Below are 18297 nucleotides of genomic sequence, written 5' to 3'. Positions count from 1 at the left end.
TATTTTGTGATGCTCAACAATCTTTTGATGCACATCAGAACTATATTCTTTGGTTTTACTCATTGTGATGGATGATTAAGGGAAGTGCCTTTGTGATGATTGGATGAGCCTTTGTGTTTCCTCATATTTAAACTCCTGTGAAACAAGAAGTCATGGCTGGACATTTTCATGTTCCTAGTCACCCTGGTGTGCTAAAAAAAGATAAATATTAATGGGAATATACTTCAGAGATATTTTACTCGTAAAAAATTCTAGTGGTACCAATAATTGTGGCCAACGTGTTTTTGGAGAAAAACATTTTCATAATGTGAGCCCCCACCCCCCCCCCCCCCCCACCCCCACCCCCACCCACCACCACCACCCCCACCCACCACCACCACCACCACCACAAATACATTGATTCCATTAATGACACACAGACACAAACAAAAAAAATATTGTTTAAAATTTTATTCAAATTTTTTTTTGTTATCGACAGGTTGTGAAACAACAGTTGAAGAAAATAAATATAATAATAATAATAATAATAATGATTGTTCATTAATGGTAAATCTGTAAATAAAATGTCTAAAAATACATGGATTCATCGGAACGTGCCAATGATCCTCTATCTTCATAAATAATTTAAAAAATGCCCTCCAAGAAATTGATAAATTAATTGCAAAAAGGATAGAAATAATTTTCCCTAAATAATAATAATAATAATAATAATATCCCAAATGTTTAAATCTTGACCTTCATTTTAAAAGCATGATATATACAATGAAATACATTTTTAACGTTCGTGAACCTTCTCGAATCATCCACAATTTTTTTTCCCATAAAAAGAAAGAAAAAACTAAAAAAAAAAAAAAAACTTGAACTACAGCCTCTCTGTGATAAACTATATTCAGTCATTTTAGGGAGGATTGCCATATAGGACCAGCATCCTATACCACAGGTCATTTGTTTCTGTAAGAATTAAAGATGAAGAACTATGTATAACTGGACTCAGATTAGAGACCAAGAGCAAAAATCCTTCCAAACTCCCAAAACTTCTCTAGCTACCGTACCACCCATGATTCTTTGCTCTGATCGCGTGGACCCAGCCCCACCCTCCCAACTGTTTCGATATGTCTACACATGGTCCCCTGGAATTTCTATATACATATTTTAGATTGCTGCAGAAAGACTTTAATAGTCCGTAGTTCCTTTGAACCCAGAAGAGAAACTCGTGTAGTACTGACATATTAGCGTTGGTCCCATTTGTGTGTGTGTATGTGTATGTGTGTGTGTGTGTGCGCGCGCAAGGCGTAGATGTGTGGGTCGAGGGCAGAAAGGTCACGACCCACAAGCACACGGCACAACAGCTTGTGAAGCAGAAGAGTGAGTGGCGTTGCGTTGCTGATTGGTCCTATATCGTATACTGTTAAGGTAGTAAATCATTCTATTTAACCTGCACCTCCTGCGATAAGTCTGTCTTTATTATTATTAAATGTATATTTGTTTAAATAATCTCGGTAGGTCTTATACTGTAGTTTTGCGAAAGTTGTTGGTCCCCGTAATTTGCAGCAGAGGAAAAGTGACTCCGTTAGTCCTCTCCTTTCTTCCCTGTGAGAGAGAGAGAAAATGAAAACAGCAGTTAGGAGCAAGTCACATCGATCCGCAAAAAAAACACTCCTACTTGTTTCACAAAGTTGGCATTTGGGAAGGTTATCTAATGCTTACCATTCTATACTTCCATGCAACCTATGTTGTGAGTCAGTGAATGGGTTTTTTTTTTTAATGCAAGTGTGTGTTTTTCTGTGTTAGTGTTTAAAGTAGGGAAACATTTCTGGCAGGCAAACAAATTTCCAACATGCACCATAGGAATTCTGGGCTGTATCGTTTTTCAGATGGTGACTTAACTGCGTCTTTTTGAGTGCTCAAACCAATGATCGAATGTAGCTTGACTGTAAAATAATAACCCAGAATTCCTACAGAGGAATGCTGTTCTTTGGTCGGCACAATGCGTCACTTTTTTCACCAAAAACAACCACAAAGTGTCACCTCAAACCTCAGCGTGAGAGGTTTGAGAGGTAGAATGAATGAAGTTCCCTACCTCTTGCTCTCACGCACGAATCGTTCGCATCACTCACGCAAGCACGTACACAAGCTCACTCGTTGGCACGAAACAGCATACCCACTAGCACAAACTCTCTTGGAATCAAATACAACCACACTGAGACCCCCCCCACCCCACATTCACAGTAACTATAACACCACCAGACTACATATGGGAGTATTTTGTAGAAGAAGTAGAGTCATGACCAAACAAAACACAGAGGAGACTGATCAAAAACAAAATCCACCCAAAAGTAGCACATTGAGCTGGTTGATTAGAGTTCAATAGGATCAATTTAGTTGGAGTAACTCCATTAGCTACGAGTTACGTTGAGAGTAAATCACAGATGTAGTGTCAGTTATTGATCAGTATTTATAAAACAAAAAGAGAGAGTCACAACGCACCAAACACAGTCCATAGTCACCACGGTAACCCGCCATGCACTCTCAGCATGGAGGATACATGACAAAGGGCCAAAAAACAAAACTGCTAATGGCAACCATCACAGGCAGGAATATCGCCACAGCAACCAACACAGGCCAATCAACTTACAAACCAATGCTGTGGGAGGAAGGGGGAGCTTTATTGGTTGCTAGGCCACCGTAGCCGTAGCGACGTGGTCTCCGCACGAGTTATGATTGGACGGGACAGCCTTGGTGCGGATGAGGTTGTATTTGTTTGTTTGATTGTTTTTTGAACAATGACACAGCACAAAAACAATAAATGAAAGTAAAAATTAATTACGACTACGTTTTTTTAAGATCTAATGCTGATGAGTTATTTAGGTTACAATTCTTTTAATAAATCAATCAAAACAGCATATTCTGGCTAGACTTGTTAGTTTAGAACTGGTCACACATTATAAAGCATAACACTGAGAGATTTAGAGAAGAGGCGCTTGATATCTTTTCTGCTTTCCCTCACCTGTTCGTCTCAGTATGGGCGGTTGGCGTCTTTAGGCCTCTTGAGCTGAACTTTAAGCCTCTTCATGCCGATCTGAAAGCCGTTCATGGCCTGGATGGCAGCCTGAGCGCTCGCCGGGTTGTCGAAGCTTACGAAACCTACGACATGAAGGACGTGACCGGCAAGAAGAAAGAAACAGAAGATGAAAAAGCGTTCATGAGCATTTAAACCGTTTCAACGGCATACATCTGCTTACAGCTGTGGAGAGATTTAACAGACAAAGGCCTGGTTTCATATACAGGACTAGGCCTTAGTTCAATTAGGGCATTTAAGTAGCTTTTATAAACGTGCCTTAGAAAAAAACATTACTGGTGTGCATCTTGAGACAAAACAATGGCACTGACATATTTTAAGACATTTCAGTGCAAGTTCCTTTCTATTAAAACAGCTCAAACATGCATTTTAGTCTGGGACCAGGCTTAAGGCTTGTCTGTGAAACCGGGGGTCAATTAAATAAATAGATTGATAATTAAATGTCATGTCATGTTGCAATAAATAAACAAAAAGTACATCGAAATGTAAGCATAGATAAATAAACAAGGCATGACACATTTAATTTGTTCCCCACCCTAAAGACGTTTTTCATTTCAAGGTGTATCTATCTTCTGTTGTATTTCAAGTGACTTCACGTTACACAAGTTAATACATTTCACATCCTATTTATTTATTTGTTCTCACTTTTCATTATGCTTATTGACGGCAACATTTAATTATAGATTACATTATTTTCCGATAAATTACATTGTCTGCATCATTTTATTTCATGTATTTCGTATTTCTTTTCAGGTGGCATTTAATGTCCTTTTTAAAGGTGGAGGAAGTGATTTCTGAGAATCATTGTTGAACGCTGTTGACATTTGAAATCAACCCAAACAAACACACACCTCCCTTCATTGCTCCGCCCCCAAAATGCATGAACAGATGTCTTTATCATAGCAGAAGTGAGGCAAAATAATGCTTCATGGAAAAAAAAAAGCGAACATGACAAATGAATGACAAGGAAGAACATGTCATGTCATTCAAAATGAACATACACTACATCAGAGTACATAAAAGCATGAGTTTGTTGTTATCGCCAAAAGCACAGCAGCTCTAGACAAACAATGACACTCAAAAATATCCTGTTACTGTAGCTAACATTACAACAACAGCATATCTTGGTTCTGTGAAACAGCAAAACCAATGTTACTCGCGTATGGAGCAGAAACGTCCGTTTTCAGGCCTTCTCGCTTCAGTCTCTCCAGCGCTGGAAAGCTTTTCTAATATTAACGTGGGTCCTAAAGCTCTTACCCTTCTTTTTCCAGTGATATTCCTCTGAGCTTTTCTCTTTTGTAATGTCTCTCAGCCATCTCTCTTTCTACAGTCTTTCTTCAAATCTCCCTCTCTTGCTCACTCTCTCTCCTCCCCCCTTGTGAGTGGACACGCCCCCTACTGCTGATTGGCTACAAGTGTGTCATGGTGCTCGGTCCGATCCACTTTCAACAGCGTTTCTCAGAAATCACTTATTGTACCTTTAATGTTACATGAAAAAGAGAATTGTATTTCATTGCAACATTCCACGACACATTTAATAATTTAATTTATTTATTTTTACATTTAATTTAGTGTTTAATCCCTCCACATATTCCATCTAAATGGCTCTTTGGAAATCACTCACCAAAGCATTTGCTCTGATTGGTGGCGCGGTCAACGAACACCTTGGCTGAGATGACGTTACCGAAGGGCAGAAACATCTGCAGCATCTCCGAGTCGGTGAACTCCTGAGGCAGATGATAAATAAAGATATTGCAGCCTTCTGGTCCTGGAGAGAGTAAGCAGAGAGAAGGAATGAGCCAAAAGGAAAAAGGAAATGCAATACATGAGACCACATAGTTAAAAAAAAAAAAAAATTATCATAAAAGGAAGTAATCGTGTTGATTTCTGGAAGAAACATAGTGCTTTGAATCTTTTGGTGGCACAGCATGAGATTAGGAGAACAAAGATTGAGAAATATGTTCGATAATAGACTTGGGAATAATCAAAACAGGATGTCAGTGGTCATAGTACCCAGTGAAACAGGAAATGACATTGTTACCTTCTCGTTGTTGCAGCTGCTGCGGCTGCTGGGGTTGCTGGGCAACTAAAGTGGGCTGATGTGGAAATGGTTGACCGACCAATCCATACGCAGCAGGATATGTAGCTGTGGGTGGAGTAATGAGGTCAGACATGAGACCAGAGTAAAGTCATCTTTTCAAATGCCATTCTGCAGTCTGTATTTGTTATTTTGAGCAGATAAGACCTTGAGAAAGACAAACTGCTTGCAATAAAAATAGCCAAGCCTTAAATTAGCAGTCCTTCGTTGTATCTCAGTAGCAAAAATAACCACTGAGAGTGTTGTAAATCTCGATTAATTTCTGTGAATCAGTTATTTTGACTATCTACGTCAATAAATTAATTCATTCTGCAATTCATTTACATCTTTATCGTTCACGGAAGTCCACATGTAGCAGTTTATATAATTTGAAATGTTGTAGTGAACATTTAGAATGAAGGTAATTACTGCTGTTTATGAATATTTATTGTTAGATTGGTGTATATACTGTAAATAAAAACATGCATATGAATAAACAAATCTTGTGTTAATTTAGTGAAAACATGAAAAAAAATAGGAAAACAGTGTTTGTTTATTGCAACAACATTAGGTTGTATTTTACTTCTTGCTTTTGATTTTGAATTTTTAACTGGTCTAAGCTGGGGGGTTTCCTGAAAAAGGGAGTAATACTGTATATTTCACATTCTTCACTGCTGACAAACTTCAGAAGGAGTATTAGGAGTTGAGAAGCCTCACCCGTGTAGTGTTGCATGCCTGTATACGCCTGCTGGAGAGGATCCAATGCAGGGCTCTGAGCTGAAGGATACGCAAATATTGAAAACAAACAGAAGAATAGTATGAGACAATTGGTATAACAATAAGAGCAAAGTGTGAAGGTTGATTAGCAGAACAATAGTTCATAAAATATCGCAATCCACACAACATAATGGGAGAAATATCAGAGTGGCTCATCTGTGACCAGGACAGCAAGTCTTTATGGTGTATTGAGAGCTATGGTATTCAGGGTAATGTCGGCATACCACCACGTAGGACGAACCACATCTAACAGGAGTAACTGTCGATGCAAGAGGAAGCTGTCTGAAAGGGATGTTCAGGTACTAACTCTGATTGTATCCAAAAAACATAAAACCACAACTGCCCAACACTCTACAGAACTAAATCTCCAGTTTCCACCAGAACTGTTCGTCGGAAGCTCCAGAGGGTCCAAACTTTGGTCACTCGTGCCAATGCCAAATGTCAGTTTCATTGGTGCCAACAGTGAAACATGTATTGTTCTCTAATGAGTCCACCTTCACAGTCTTTCCCACATCCGTGGGAGTTACGGTATGGAGAAGCCCCAAAGAGGCTTAACATCCGGACTGTTGTGTAAAGCACAGGGGTGGATCAGTGTTGGTTTGGGCTGCAATATCACAGCCTTCCCTACGGTGTTTGATGGGCACTTTGACAAGGACTACCGAAGCATTCTGGAGGACCATGTGCACCTAATGGTTCAAACATTGTACCATGAAGGGTGTGCCTTGTATCAGCATGATAATGCACCAATACACACAGCAAGACTTGTGACAGAATGTTTTGATAAACATGAAAGTGAAGTTGAACATGGCCTGTATAGTTACCAGATCTAAATATTTTTAAGCCACTTTGGGGTATTTTGAAGGAGCAAGTCAGAAACTTGTATCCGTCATTCCCAAGACGAATTGATGCTGTATTGGCTGCAAAAGGAGTCCCTACACCATACTAATAAATGATTGTGGTCTATATAAAATACATATGATATAAACATTATATATTGTAAAGCATCACTATAAAACTCATAAACACTGGAGGAAGGTCCTCACCCTGATATGGGTGGACACCATTGGTGTAGAGGGCTTCAGTGGCAGACTGGCCATTGGGTGGTGCAGAGACTTGTGGGTAACTGTTGACGATTGGAGGCAGAGCAGGCACAGGTGTGGCAATGGTTGGAGGAGTGTTGGTACCTACAGCAGAACGACCGATCATGAATACACAAATTCAATCAAATTCAAGAACATTTGGAAAGAACTTGAAATGCTAGATGTGAAGGACCATATTGATGTTGTAGCAGACTTTCATGTACCTGAGGAGGGTGTGATTGAAGCTAAGGGTGTGGCTATGATGCTGCTGGGATTGAGCGCAGCCAACTGTTGCATCTGCACCGCGGCAACCGTCGCCACAGGAGACAGATATGCGGACTGAGCCACCAAGGCCTGCTGTTGGACGAGCTGGTTAGGACAACAACAACAACAAAAGTGAATCCAGGACTATGACATATAAACTTTTAGCAGAGTCCTCTGCAAGGGTTGTACTGGGGTTATTAGGTCAAAGCCATTTAAATTAAAACTTCCTGTGAGTAGAACAGAAAGTAATTATTGAAGTATTTTTGGTTCCAAACCTAATACAACCTCCAGTTATCGCTTTAATCCCAATTCAATCCATCCCAATGTGTATTCTGTCAACTACACCCTGGTACATACAGTGGCCCAAAAAATATTTAGCACTTAAGCCACATTTTATGTTTGAAAGTCATTGTATTAGACAACAAGATTTCAAATCATTTAGAATTTAGTTTAAAGACAGATACAGATAAAAAAAATGTAAATACATAAATACACTGACAAAAATATTTGGTTCCTCATTGGACATTAAGCTCTTGGTATGAATCTTATTTATGTAAGGCTGGAATACACAACACGTATTTTAAAATATAAACAGATTTTAAAACACTAGGCATCATACACTTGGTTACAGAGAAAAACTGGGCATCATACACTAAAAGACTACCAAACTTTCAAATTGTTTCAAACACGACAAACTCACAAAGAAACATGCATAAATATATAAATATAGATGCCTCATTAGTGGCTGTTTCTATGGGCCGCCATAGGTTAGACGTCTGCCATATTGGAACGGTCAAAACACCGGTCCGTGAATATTCGAGAGCAAGTTGACTGTGCGTCTGCAACCGTAGTTAGACACATGTGTGAACATCTATATTTGCAATAGACTTAAGCAGATATTTTTGCTAAACTAACACAATACAAAAAGAGAAAGCTTCAGCTAACACAACATTAAAAAGATACCATACCAAAAGATACAAAAACCTGTAATATTGAGTAGTTAATACATATAAACACATACCAACACATTCTCACCTGTGAACTTTTTTTCTTCGGGAATTTAAATCACGGCGGTTTCACAACCAGAAGCTGCGCAATATACTGAGTTTAATTTGTTACAATTGTTCTGTTAATTTACTTTTGTTTTGTTATTGTAGTTGTATTGTATTTTATTGCAACACTGGTAGATAGAGAGCAGCTTCGGTTTCAGAAGCGTCATAGCCACGAATTCATCCGTCAAATCTTTATTAACCGACAGCAGCGTTTATATATGGGTGGAGAGTGGAGCGCACAACACTGATGGGAGCAGCTCCGGTGGAGAACAGTGACTGGATCTAAAAAAAAACCTGATCTCTCAGTCACTGTAAGTTCCCAACACCACACATAAATTCCTGCAACACACGTTTGTGTAGCGCAGAGTGGCTCTCTCGAACTGTATGATGTGACGGACAACTAATTGTCCAGTCTGATACTGTTCACACACAGCGCGGGAGTCCTGAATATTTACAGGTGTGAGTTGGGTTATACAATGCAGCTGTCTCTCCCGTAAATAACTGAACTGTGTGTGAACCTGTGTTAAGGACTCAAATACAGGAGTTAGGACTGACAACCGTATTCTGCTGCTGTGTGTACGTGGTCATACACTACATTATGTGTTCTACAATCGCTTCACAACATGAAGCGTGTTTTAATATTCTCCGGGTGGATGGAATCACAGTCTGAAGCTTAAAAATCAGAGTTTGTGCCCACTATGCAATTTTATATGAAATCTGTCAACTCCGACTGCCCAAAATCTGCAGACTGGCGCAGACTTTCGGCAACTATTGTCGGCTCATCTAGACTGTAAATCAGGGCAAAATTCTGAGCAAAAGTCATGTAGTGTATTCCAGCCTTAATATGCACTACTGTTTGGGTAAGTTCGGTAAGATTTTTAAAAATGTTTTTCAAGTCTCTTATGCTCACCAAGGCTACATTTATTTGATCTAAAATTAAGTTTTGATATATTATAAAATATAATTTATTCCAGTGATGGCAAAGCCAAATTTTTAGCAGCCATTACTCCAGTCTTCAGTGTCACACGATCCTTCAGAAATCATTCTAATATGCTGATTTGCTGCTCAAGAGATGGTGTTGGTGCTTACTGCCTGTGTGTATGCGTTGTAGGCGCCCAGGTGTAGGCTCATGGGACTAATGACACCCAGCTGGGAGGCCACTTGCTGCATACGCCTGATTCCTCTCTCCTTCTCTGTGTCTGCAAACTTTACCACCAGACTAGAAGATGCACCCTGAAGGGATAAAGAAAATTCTCATTCTCAAACAACATCAAATTAAAGAAACTAAAAAGTCCTTAGGTGAAATATGCAGTGGGTGATGTTAAAACAGAACACAAAGACTCTGTAGTGAGTGAGTGAGTGAGTGAGTATATGAACAATGGCATAATGTGTTGTGTTATGCTTGTAGGTGTGATAGTGGGAGGAATCCTGAATGTGACTGTGAACGAAACACTAACCGGGAGAGTGCGGCTGCCGTGTAGAGCGCTAATGGCCGCCTGTGCTTCTGCATTACTCTGATATTTTACAAATGCACAACCTGCAACACACAACACATCATTAGACAAAGCCGACAAATACATTAGGCTGACATTTTATAAGTCATCAAGTGGGAGTATTTTAACATCCAATTAAACAAATGAAATCAAATAGTTGAGATTGGTACAAATGCCCACATTATTTCCCAAAGCCTACATCTGTACATATGGAAGAGCATAAGTGAATCTGTTAATGATTTACTACAGCAGGTGCATCTGTTCCATTCACACTCACACGTAATTACCCAGAGCACACACATCCATCACTTTATAAATCACAGCCTGTGTCGATTGGACTATCATTCATTAGCCAACATATGCGTGGATGACCGAACACTCACTGCTCCAAACCTACTAGTGTTATATTAGGGATGGGCATTAGGAGTGGCATTTACAGACATTCTTAACTCTATTGGAGTTAGACAACACGTGTCGAGACCCACTCATTGTCGTAATCATAGTTTAGATCTAACATTGTCACATGGAATCGATGGTGATGGCGTTGAAATTCTGCAGCAGAGCTATGACATCTCAGATCATTATCTAGTCTCCTGTATGCTCCATTTAGCCAAGGCTGCAAGACAAACTCCCTGTTACAAATATGGTAGAATAATCACTTCTACCACTAAACATTGGTTTATAAATAATCTTCCCAATCAGTTTCTACTCCTTGGCATACCAGATAGCTTAGAAGAACTCGATGTTGCAACAAAAACTATTGACACTTTTTTTTTCCAGCACTTTAAACATGGATTTTTGCTCCTTTGCACATAAAGAAGCTTAAGGAAAATAGTCCGACTCCATGGTATTACGAGCACACTCGTGCCCTCAAGAAAGCGGCCCGAAAAATGGAGCTCAGCTGGAAGAAAACAAAACTAGAGGTATTTCGCATTTCGTGGAAGGAAAGTGTTATTGCATACAGAAAGGCCTTAAAAACAGCTACATCTGCTTACTTTTTGACTCGCTTAGCAGAGAATAAACACAACCATAGGTATTTATTTGATACAGTGAACAGAGATTCTAATTCTAATTACTGGACCAAAAACCTCTGCACGTAATAACATAGAATACTGTCTAACACTTGATGTCTGCTCTGTAAAGTCTTCATCGTCAGTTAGGAACCTGGGTGTGCTCTTTGATACCAATCTTTTATTTGAAAGCCACATTTCTAGCATCTGTAAAACCACATTTTTCCATCTTAAAATATATATCTAAATTACAACATATACTCTCAATGACAACATGAGCAAGTGCGGAACAGTTAGTTCATGCATTTCATGACCTCAAGTCTAGATTATTGTAATGCTCTACTGGGTGGTTGCCCTGCACTCTTAATAAACAAACTCCAGCTGGTCCAAAATGCAGCAACTAGAGTTCTTACTAGAACCAGGAATATGACCATATTAGCCTGGTTCTGTCAACAATGTATTGGCTCCCTATTATACATTGCATACATTTTAAAATCTTGCTAATTACTTACAAAGAACTAAATGGTCTAGCTCCTCAGTACTTGAGCGAGCTATTAACGCATTATAGTCCTTCACGTCTATTGCGATCTCAAAATTCTGGTCAGTTGATAATACCTAGAATATAAAAATCACAAAAAACGTTTCCTATTTAGCACCCAAACTCTGGAATAGTCTTCCTAGCCTTGTTCGTGTACACTCTGTCAGTTTAAATGTAGACTAAAAAACACATCTCTTTAACCTGGCATATAACATATTATCAATTTCTAGAAGTCAAATCAGTTAAATGATTGTTAGGCAGCATAAATTAGGTCTACTGGGAACACTTCCTACAACACCCGATGTACTTGTTACATCGTAAGAAGAATGTCATCTACGCTAATATTAGTCTGTCTGTCTCATCCTTATCCCGAGGTTACCGTAGTCAGCCGGATCCGGTCCATATCCAGATCAGATGGTGGACCTGCACCTAGACACGACCACAACGCAGCCCTGAACGTCAGCAGAGATCCTGTCAACTAGACAATCCCCTGTGAAGGCATGGTCGACATGACAGCCATCGGCACAGATCGTCAGCAGAGACCACAAGAACCAGACAGGTCTTCCGCACAGACCCTATGGCCAGCTTTGGCTCCATACCAGCGTGATGAATCGATCTTCAAGCAAAAGGAACTGGATGAATATTTGAATGCTACTGATCCCGATCTGAATTCTGACTTGTTGTGATGCAGCCTGAATCATAATCACACCATGTTCGTTCATTGGCCAGAGGAGAACTGCCCCCCCGACTGAGCCTGGTTTCTCCCACAGTTTTTTTCTCCATTCTGTCACCTGATGGAATTTGGGTTCCTTGCCACTTTCGCCTCTTGCTTGCTTAGTTGGGGACACTTAATATTCAACAATATTATTGATCTGACTGTACTGACGCTGTTGTATGAGAACTGAACTGAGCTGGACAATGACATTATTTTTTTTGCAGAACTGCTTTAATTAAATAATTGCTGATCTTTACAACAGAACTGAATCAACACTGAACTGAACAACAGCCGCAATGCATAATTTTCCAGTTATCACTGTAAAGCTGCTTTGAAAAAATCTGTATTGTATGAAGCGCTATATAAATAAAGGTGACTTGTATTGACTTGTATTACTACAATGCTGGTACAGACGTGGTTTCTTGCCTGCAATCTTACTGAAAGAGCCTTTAAGTCAAAGACAACTAAATATTTGTCAGAATTTAAGCCTTATGAATAATACACCCTATTCCTTGCAGGGGAAGGATGAAGTGCATGTATTTGAATGTGGCTTGCACACCTTTGCTGGCTCCGTCAGGCCCTCTGAGTACTGTGCACTCCTCTATACTCCCGAAAGGCTCAAACATTTTTCTGACATCGGTGTCTGACAGCTGTTTCCCCAACATCCCCACAAACAGCTTCCTGTCTACATACAGAAAGACAGATCATGATAAGTATACATATACTAGACAAATGGCTGTGTAAGGTTATGTATCATTAAAGTGGTAATAACCATCAACTGATCTCAGGCAATATTTGTCACTCGATGCTAGTGAGTTTCATGTTCTGATAACTTCATTGGCCACTAGAGGGCCCTAGAGGACTGTCACTTGCTGACCAACACAGTGGCACTAGCCCATGTTTTCTGTGTGTATTAATGCAGGATTAAAATGAAAGAACCATTTGCATTGTAATTTGGATTGTGTTGACGTTTATATCCAATAAGAGATTATTAAATCAGTCTGTACTCATTCCACATCCATTTAATGGGTTTAAAATGTTGAATTCTTTATTTATTAACACATTTTTTGTTGTGTGTCTACTTAGATATAGTGAGAGTAGATAGATAGTTAGATAGTTAGCCCTGGTAAACAGATGACAAAATCAAAAATCCTTGTGCGGACATTTTTTGGTCCCCATGAGGAAAACAGCTTATGAATCATACTAAGTGATGTTTTTTTAGTTTTCTGTGATGGCTAGGTTTAGGGGTAGGGGATAAAATATTCTGTTTGTACGGTATAAAAATCATGTCAAAGTAAAATGAAAATCATGCAAATCCAGTGTGTGTGTGTGTGTGTGTGTGTGTGTGTGTGTGTGTGTGTGTGTGTGTGTGTGTGTGTGTGTGTGTGTGTGTGTGTGTGTGTGTGTGTGTGTGTGTGCGTTTTTACCTCCTCGGCCCTCACTGTCCGCTGGCTTCACTTGAATGGGGCGGTTCATCTGAAACACAGAGCACATGATCACATGATCAACTGTACTTCCTAATCCAGCTCTTTCATTTCCTCTTGTGTTTGTGCGTGCATTTATTGCAGAACGCTGGCTGAATGCATGTGCGTGATGTAGATCTCAGGACCTGTCCATCTGCCTCAATATTCCAGTTAAAAGAAAAAATCTCCACACTGGACCTGCTTCTGTGGTGTTCGTGTCCCTTTATCTCTGCTCTCTGCTCTCTCCATGTAGCCTTTGTACTTGTTTGCCTCCATTTGAGGCCTAATCGCCATCTCTCACGTCCACTTTTATCTCTCATCAAGAATCCGTTTTATGCTCTTTCTCTCTCCATCACACCTAATCCTGCCCCTCTCTCTCTATTTTTCTCAGGCACCAGGAAAAGCACACACCCACGCAGGATTGGGGAAGTGATGGGATTAAGCACGCTCGCTGGCTAATCTGGATTACAGACGCACGGCAGATTAAAACGGTGAGAGATTCTGGGCTTGTGAAACAGAAGAGAGAAAGAGGCACCAGGGGAACATGGGAGGGATGGTGATATGAGAGGAGAAAAACATGAAAACAGAATGAGAGGGAGAGAGAGAGAGAGAGAGAGAGAGAGAGAGAGAGAGAGAGAGAGAGAGAGAGAGAGAGAGAGAGAGAGAGAGAGAGAGAGAGGAAATGAAAATGGAAAAAATATTGTATATATAACCAAATTCAACCAAGGTTAGGTGAAAAAAAAACTAATTTCAGTATTCATTTGTAGTATTATATTTGTTTGTGTAGATAGAGATATAAACGAAAATATAAACGAGCATGAACAGTAGATAGTATTAGTATTGTAATTCAAATGACATCGCAATTCTACATGGAATTGTTCAATCACTTCAGCCCTAATTTAAATAAATACAATTAGTAAAAGGAGTGGATGAGAGGCAAGGAGAGACGCTCTGAGCTAAATTACCCGAATCAACATAAAAGCGTTAATTATGCAGCAGGTGACATTTCGCCCCAATTCAGATCGCTTGGTTTTATTAGACCAGCCGCGATCACTCATTCAGGGTCCGTATTGATCAGGCATTTCCTTGCAATCACTCTCTCTCTCACACACACACGCACAGAGCCATATAAACCATACATAATGACTTTCACTATTTCACAGCACACCAAAAACATATTAGACGACTCGCGGAGAAGGGCGCAAACCGAAGGGCATTTATCAGGATGACTAATGAAGCAGGTCTCATTGATTGTTGCAGTAATGTAAAGCACTGTAAAGATCCCCAACACCCACTATACGTCTGTTCTGGATCAGTTCTTTTGCTTTCCTAGTGTAACTCCCTCTGGTGATTACTAATCTGATCTCAGTGTAAGAGCTTGTTTTGCAGCGCTTAAATCTGATTTGTCCAAATTGCTTTGTTTATCTTCAGAAAACACTGGCATACAGGGGAAAAAATAACTTTTGAGGGCGTTTTATCATTGTATTGGGGGCAGCTGCTCCCAATTTAGTTCATAAACAAGGTTCTTTAATGGTTCTTTCAGCCAAGAACTTTTTTCTTGAATCCCCCCAAATTCAAATCATGGTTCGCAGAGTATCTACTTAAATTCATAAGTTCACGTACATTCACACATGAGGGGCCATGTTGTGTGGCACCAGGTTCAACGTCCGTCGACGGAAACAATGGTGTTAGTGTGGTGTTAACAACACTTTGCCATCACAGGAATAAATTAGCCAACATTTCAAATATATTCAAGTAGAAAATGGTTATTTTAAATGATAACATTTCACAATATTACTGTAGCGTGTAAGAGCGGAAATGAGATTTGAAAACTGCATATAGACCTAATGTTAAATGAGTGAACAAGCATGCAGCCATCTTTAGAATTTTGTGTTTGAACTTGCGTTTTTGCATTAGCTCCGTCTATGGCATCGCTGTCGAAAAAGTAATTAGCTGGTGAAGTGGATTAACTTATTGTAGAGTTAATGAAAGTTATCATGAGCATTGTAATGTTTGAAGCGGATGTCATAACAAAAGTCAGCAGACCGGGAAGATTTTTAAAACGAGTGGTTCATTCATAAATCCGTATGATCTTAGTTTAATGCTGTGGAAATACAGTGGTGGGACTACATAAGGTCTATAGCGATAGAGCAAAATAGCAACTTGAATTTTTCATACAAAACTTTTGTATGGCTTCAGAAGACTTTGGATACAGCAAACAAGTAGCATGAATCCCTTTTATAATCTTTTTTGAGCTGTCATTGCACTGTAAAATATTCACCAGGATATTCTGCAAAACATGACTGAGTAAAAGAAGATAGAATTAAAAAAGAACTTGGTGAAAGTTCCTTTGAAAGTTTAGATCAATGTATTGATGAATCAAGAGGGAAAATGAAGACCTCCTGGGTTTTTTTTGGAGAGGTTTTCATGAGTCCTCTTATGGCGTCAGCCTGTAAACCCATTTTTAGACGTTTATTTTCAAGAGTGTATAAGACACATCAGATAGCTGGCCAACTGTTGACTGCATGAGCACTTTGAAATGGTCAGCAAAAAGGATTAGGTTAATGACTGTGCCATTTTGGATTCATTTTCGGAAAGGAGCCAACTCACATCAAGGTTGAGACAAGGGAACAGCTCACTCATTTAACATGTATGAATCAACAGGAAAATGGCACATCAAACCTAAACATTACTGAAAAGCTACAAGTACAGGCTACAGATGCGCTGTGATGTACGAGAAAATCCTTTATGAGCTTTATTCACGTCTTTCCTTGCACTGTGATGAGTCACTGAGCTTCAAGGATTGCAGAAAGGAAAAGCAGAGACAGTGGCAAAGAACAAAAATGAAAGGGTGAGGAGAAAGGGTACAAAAGGACGAGAGAGACGGGAAGAGACAAGAAATAGTGGGAGAGAGAGAAAGAGAGAGAGAAAGTCGTGGCACTGCCACTTCAGGTCGGCACGGCAACCAACCCTCTGTCACCATGACAACGGCGAGACGAGCTACCCAGCAGGTAAACAAGGTTGCCCTGGACGACGAGGGGAGGGGAAGGTAGTGATGGGAAAAAAAGAACAAGAGAGACAGGGGGAAAAAATAGGGCGATGGAGGGATCAAAATGGATGAAAAGTGAGTCTTTTCGAATTTATTTATGAGAAAGGAAAATAGAGAGAGACAGAGATAGACAGATAAAAGTAGCAGGTGTAACTGCTGTGGTTGCCAAAGCAACAGAGGCAGTGAAGACTCTCCATCATCGAGCCGAAAGAAACCTGTTGGCTTCCACACGCTGCTCGACAAAGAAAACTAATATAACCACACTAATAATTACAGATGATTAACATTCTACAGTTGCTTTTACATTCATTAAATCCACTCTGCTATATACAATACCGTTCAAATGTGTAGGGCCAGTTTTTATTTATTTTTTAAAAACAGTTAAAGCTAGAGTAGGTAATGTTGGAGAGCTAGCCAGATTTGAAAGTGGCACCTCTTCTAAGCTCCGCCCCCTCCTGTCAGTGCTCCGTCCAAAGCTACGTCCCCCCACAAACATGAACGCGCATCCACATTTGGAGTCAGCTGTATGTACCTACCAGTGATGCGCGGGTTGATCCAAAATGAGCGGGTGCCTGCGGTTACCCGCGGTTACGAGTCATCCAAAAATATTTTTAATGATATTCGGGTCGCGGTCGGTCGGGTCGTTTACCTTTGTAATTTATATAGTAGGCCTACTAGACACAATGTTCTATGAAATACATAGGTCTACACTTTATTGGCTGAATGCGCGAGGATGACGCACGAGCAGTCTGCAGATGAAAGTGGGAAATCCTTATTTACCTTTTGAATGTAGAGCACGTTATTAACTTTTGAATAAAAGCTGACGCGGGACAAAATGCCCAATTTCCCAACGCGTTGAACTGAGCAATGCCATTGTGCCATTTTAATAGGCTACTTTTAAACGCATATAGCTCAGTAATGTCAGTTTTATGTAGCCTATTTGCTGAGAAGGGGCGGGATTTTTGTTGGGAAAGTCCGTGGAGAGACGCACACGTCGATTAGGCTGGATAAACACATGCAGCATCTTAATTGTTAAGAAAATGAAACGAAATAAATGAATAAATCAAGCCTTTATTACAAAACACTAGGCTATATCATACAGCATTCTGAAAAATGCGCACCCCTTGTTCCTCCGTCTAAGCGGGCGGGTTAGTTGAAAACGTCGGTCGGGTGCGGGTTGTTTATACATTGACCCGCGCATCACTGCTGTGCACGCAGTAGTGCTCGGGCACGAGACATGAAGGCATCTGATTGGTTCTTTACATTCGCACCGAATGGCAGTGATTGGTCAGAGTTTTTACTGTCCTACAGCTGCTACAGAGGTCAGATTTTTTTCATTCCTTTTTCTGAACACATAATGTATTGACTACTATCAGAATGGAAGGACACTTTCACCCAGTATAAAAAAAAATGTTTCTGAACAGGATTACCAACCCTACCTTTAAATATTTAAATGCACAAATAAAAACAGTAATATTGTGAAATATTATTACAATTTCAAATAGCTTTCTATTGTAATATATATGAAAATGTAATTTATTCCTGTGATGCAAAGATGAATTTATAACATCATTAATCCAGTCTTCAGTCACCTGATCATTCAGAAATCATTCTTCAAGAACCAATAAACATAGGCTATTGTTGTGTACGAAAAAATATGCAAATCCTAAACCATCCATACACACATAAATGCAATCCTTC

At 39.8% G+C, this 18297-nt stretch overlaps 1 protein-coding gene across 6 annotated transcripts in view; it reads right to left on the bottom strand.

Moving 5' to 3' along the window:
• Positions 1–436: 436 nt before the first annotated feature.
• celf3a (cugbp, Elav-like family member 3a) overlaps positions 437–18297 on the bottom strand; it is a 36388-nt gene continuing 18527 nt past the window's right edge. Inside the window, exons 4-16 of one of the 6 annotated variants that reach the window (XR_013795044.1) lie at positions 13512–13560; positions 12644–12769; positions 9786–9865; positions 9418–9561; positions 8011–8115; positions 7237–7381; positions 6977–7117; positions 5874–5933; positions 5121–5225; positions 4704–4847; positions 3008–3144; positions 2636–2735; positions 437–1590 (exon numbers count right to left, since the gene is read on the bottom strand). Coding sequence is in view for 4 of the 6 variants with exons in the window: in XM_079590655.1 (XP_079446781.1) it covers positions 3017–3144; positions 4704–4847; positions 5121–5225; positions 5874–5933; positions 6977–7117; positions 7237–7381; positions 8011–8115; positions 9418–9561; positions 9786–9865; positions 12644–12769; positions 13512–13560 (1227 nt within the window). In the remaining 2 variants the exon portion in view is untranslated. Of the gene's footprint in view, positions 1591–1763; positions 2736–3007; positions 3145–4402; positions 4558–4703; positions 4848–5120; positions 5226–5873; positions 5934–6976; positions 7118–7236; positions 7382–8010; positions 8116–9417; positions 9562–9785; positions 9866–12643; positions 12770–13511; positions 13561–18297 lie in introns of those variants that run through there. The other 5 variants (XR_013795045.1, XM_079590655.1, XM_079590656.1 and 2 more) reach the window with 5 other exon arrangements.

Source organism: Phoxinus phoxinus (assembly GCF_949152265.1).
Source record: "Phoxinus phoxinus genome assembly, chromosome: 19".
Classification (NCBI taxonomy): domain Eukaryota; kingdom Metazoa; phylum Chordata; class Actinopteri; order Cypriniformes; family Leuciscidae; genus Phoxinus; species Phoxinus phoxinus.
Note: the sequence above shows the minus strand (reverse complement) of the source record. Positions and strands in the feature narration are given on the sequence as shown.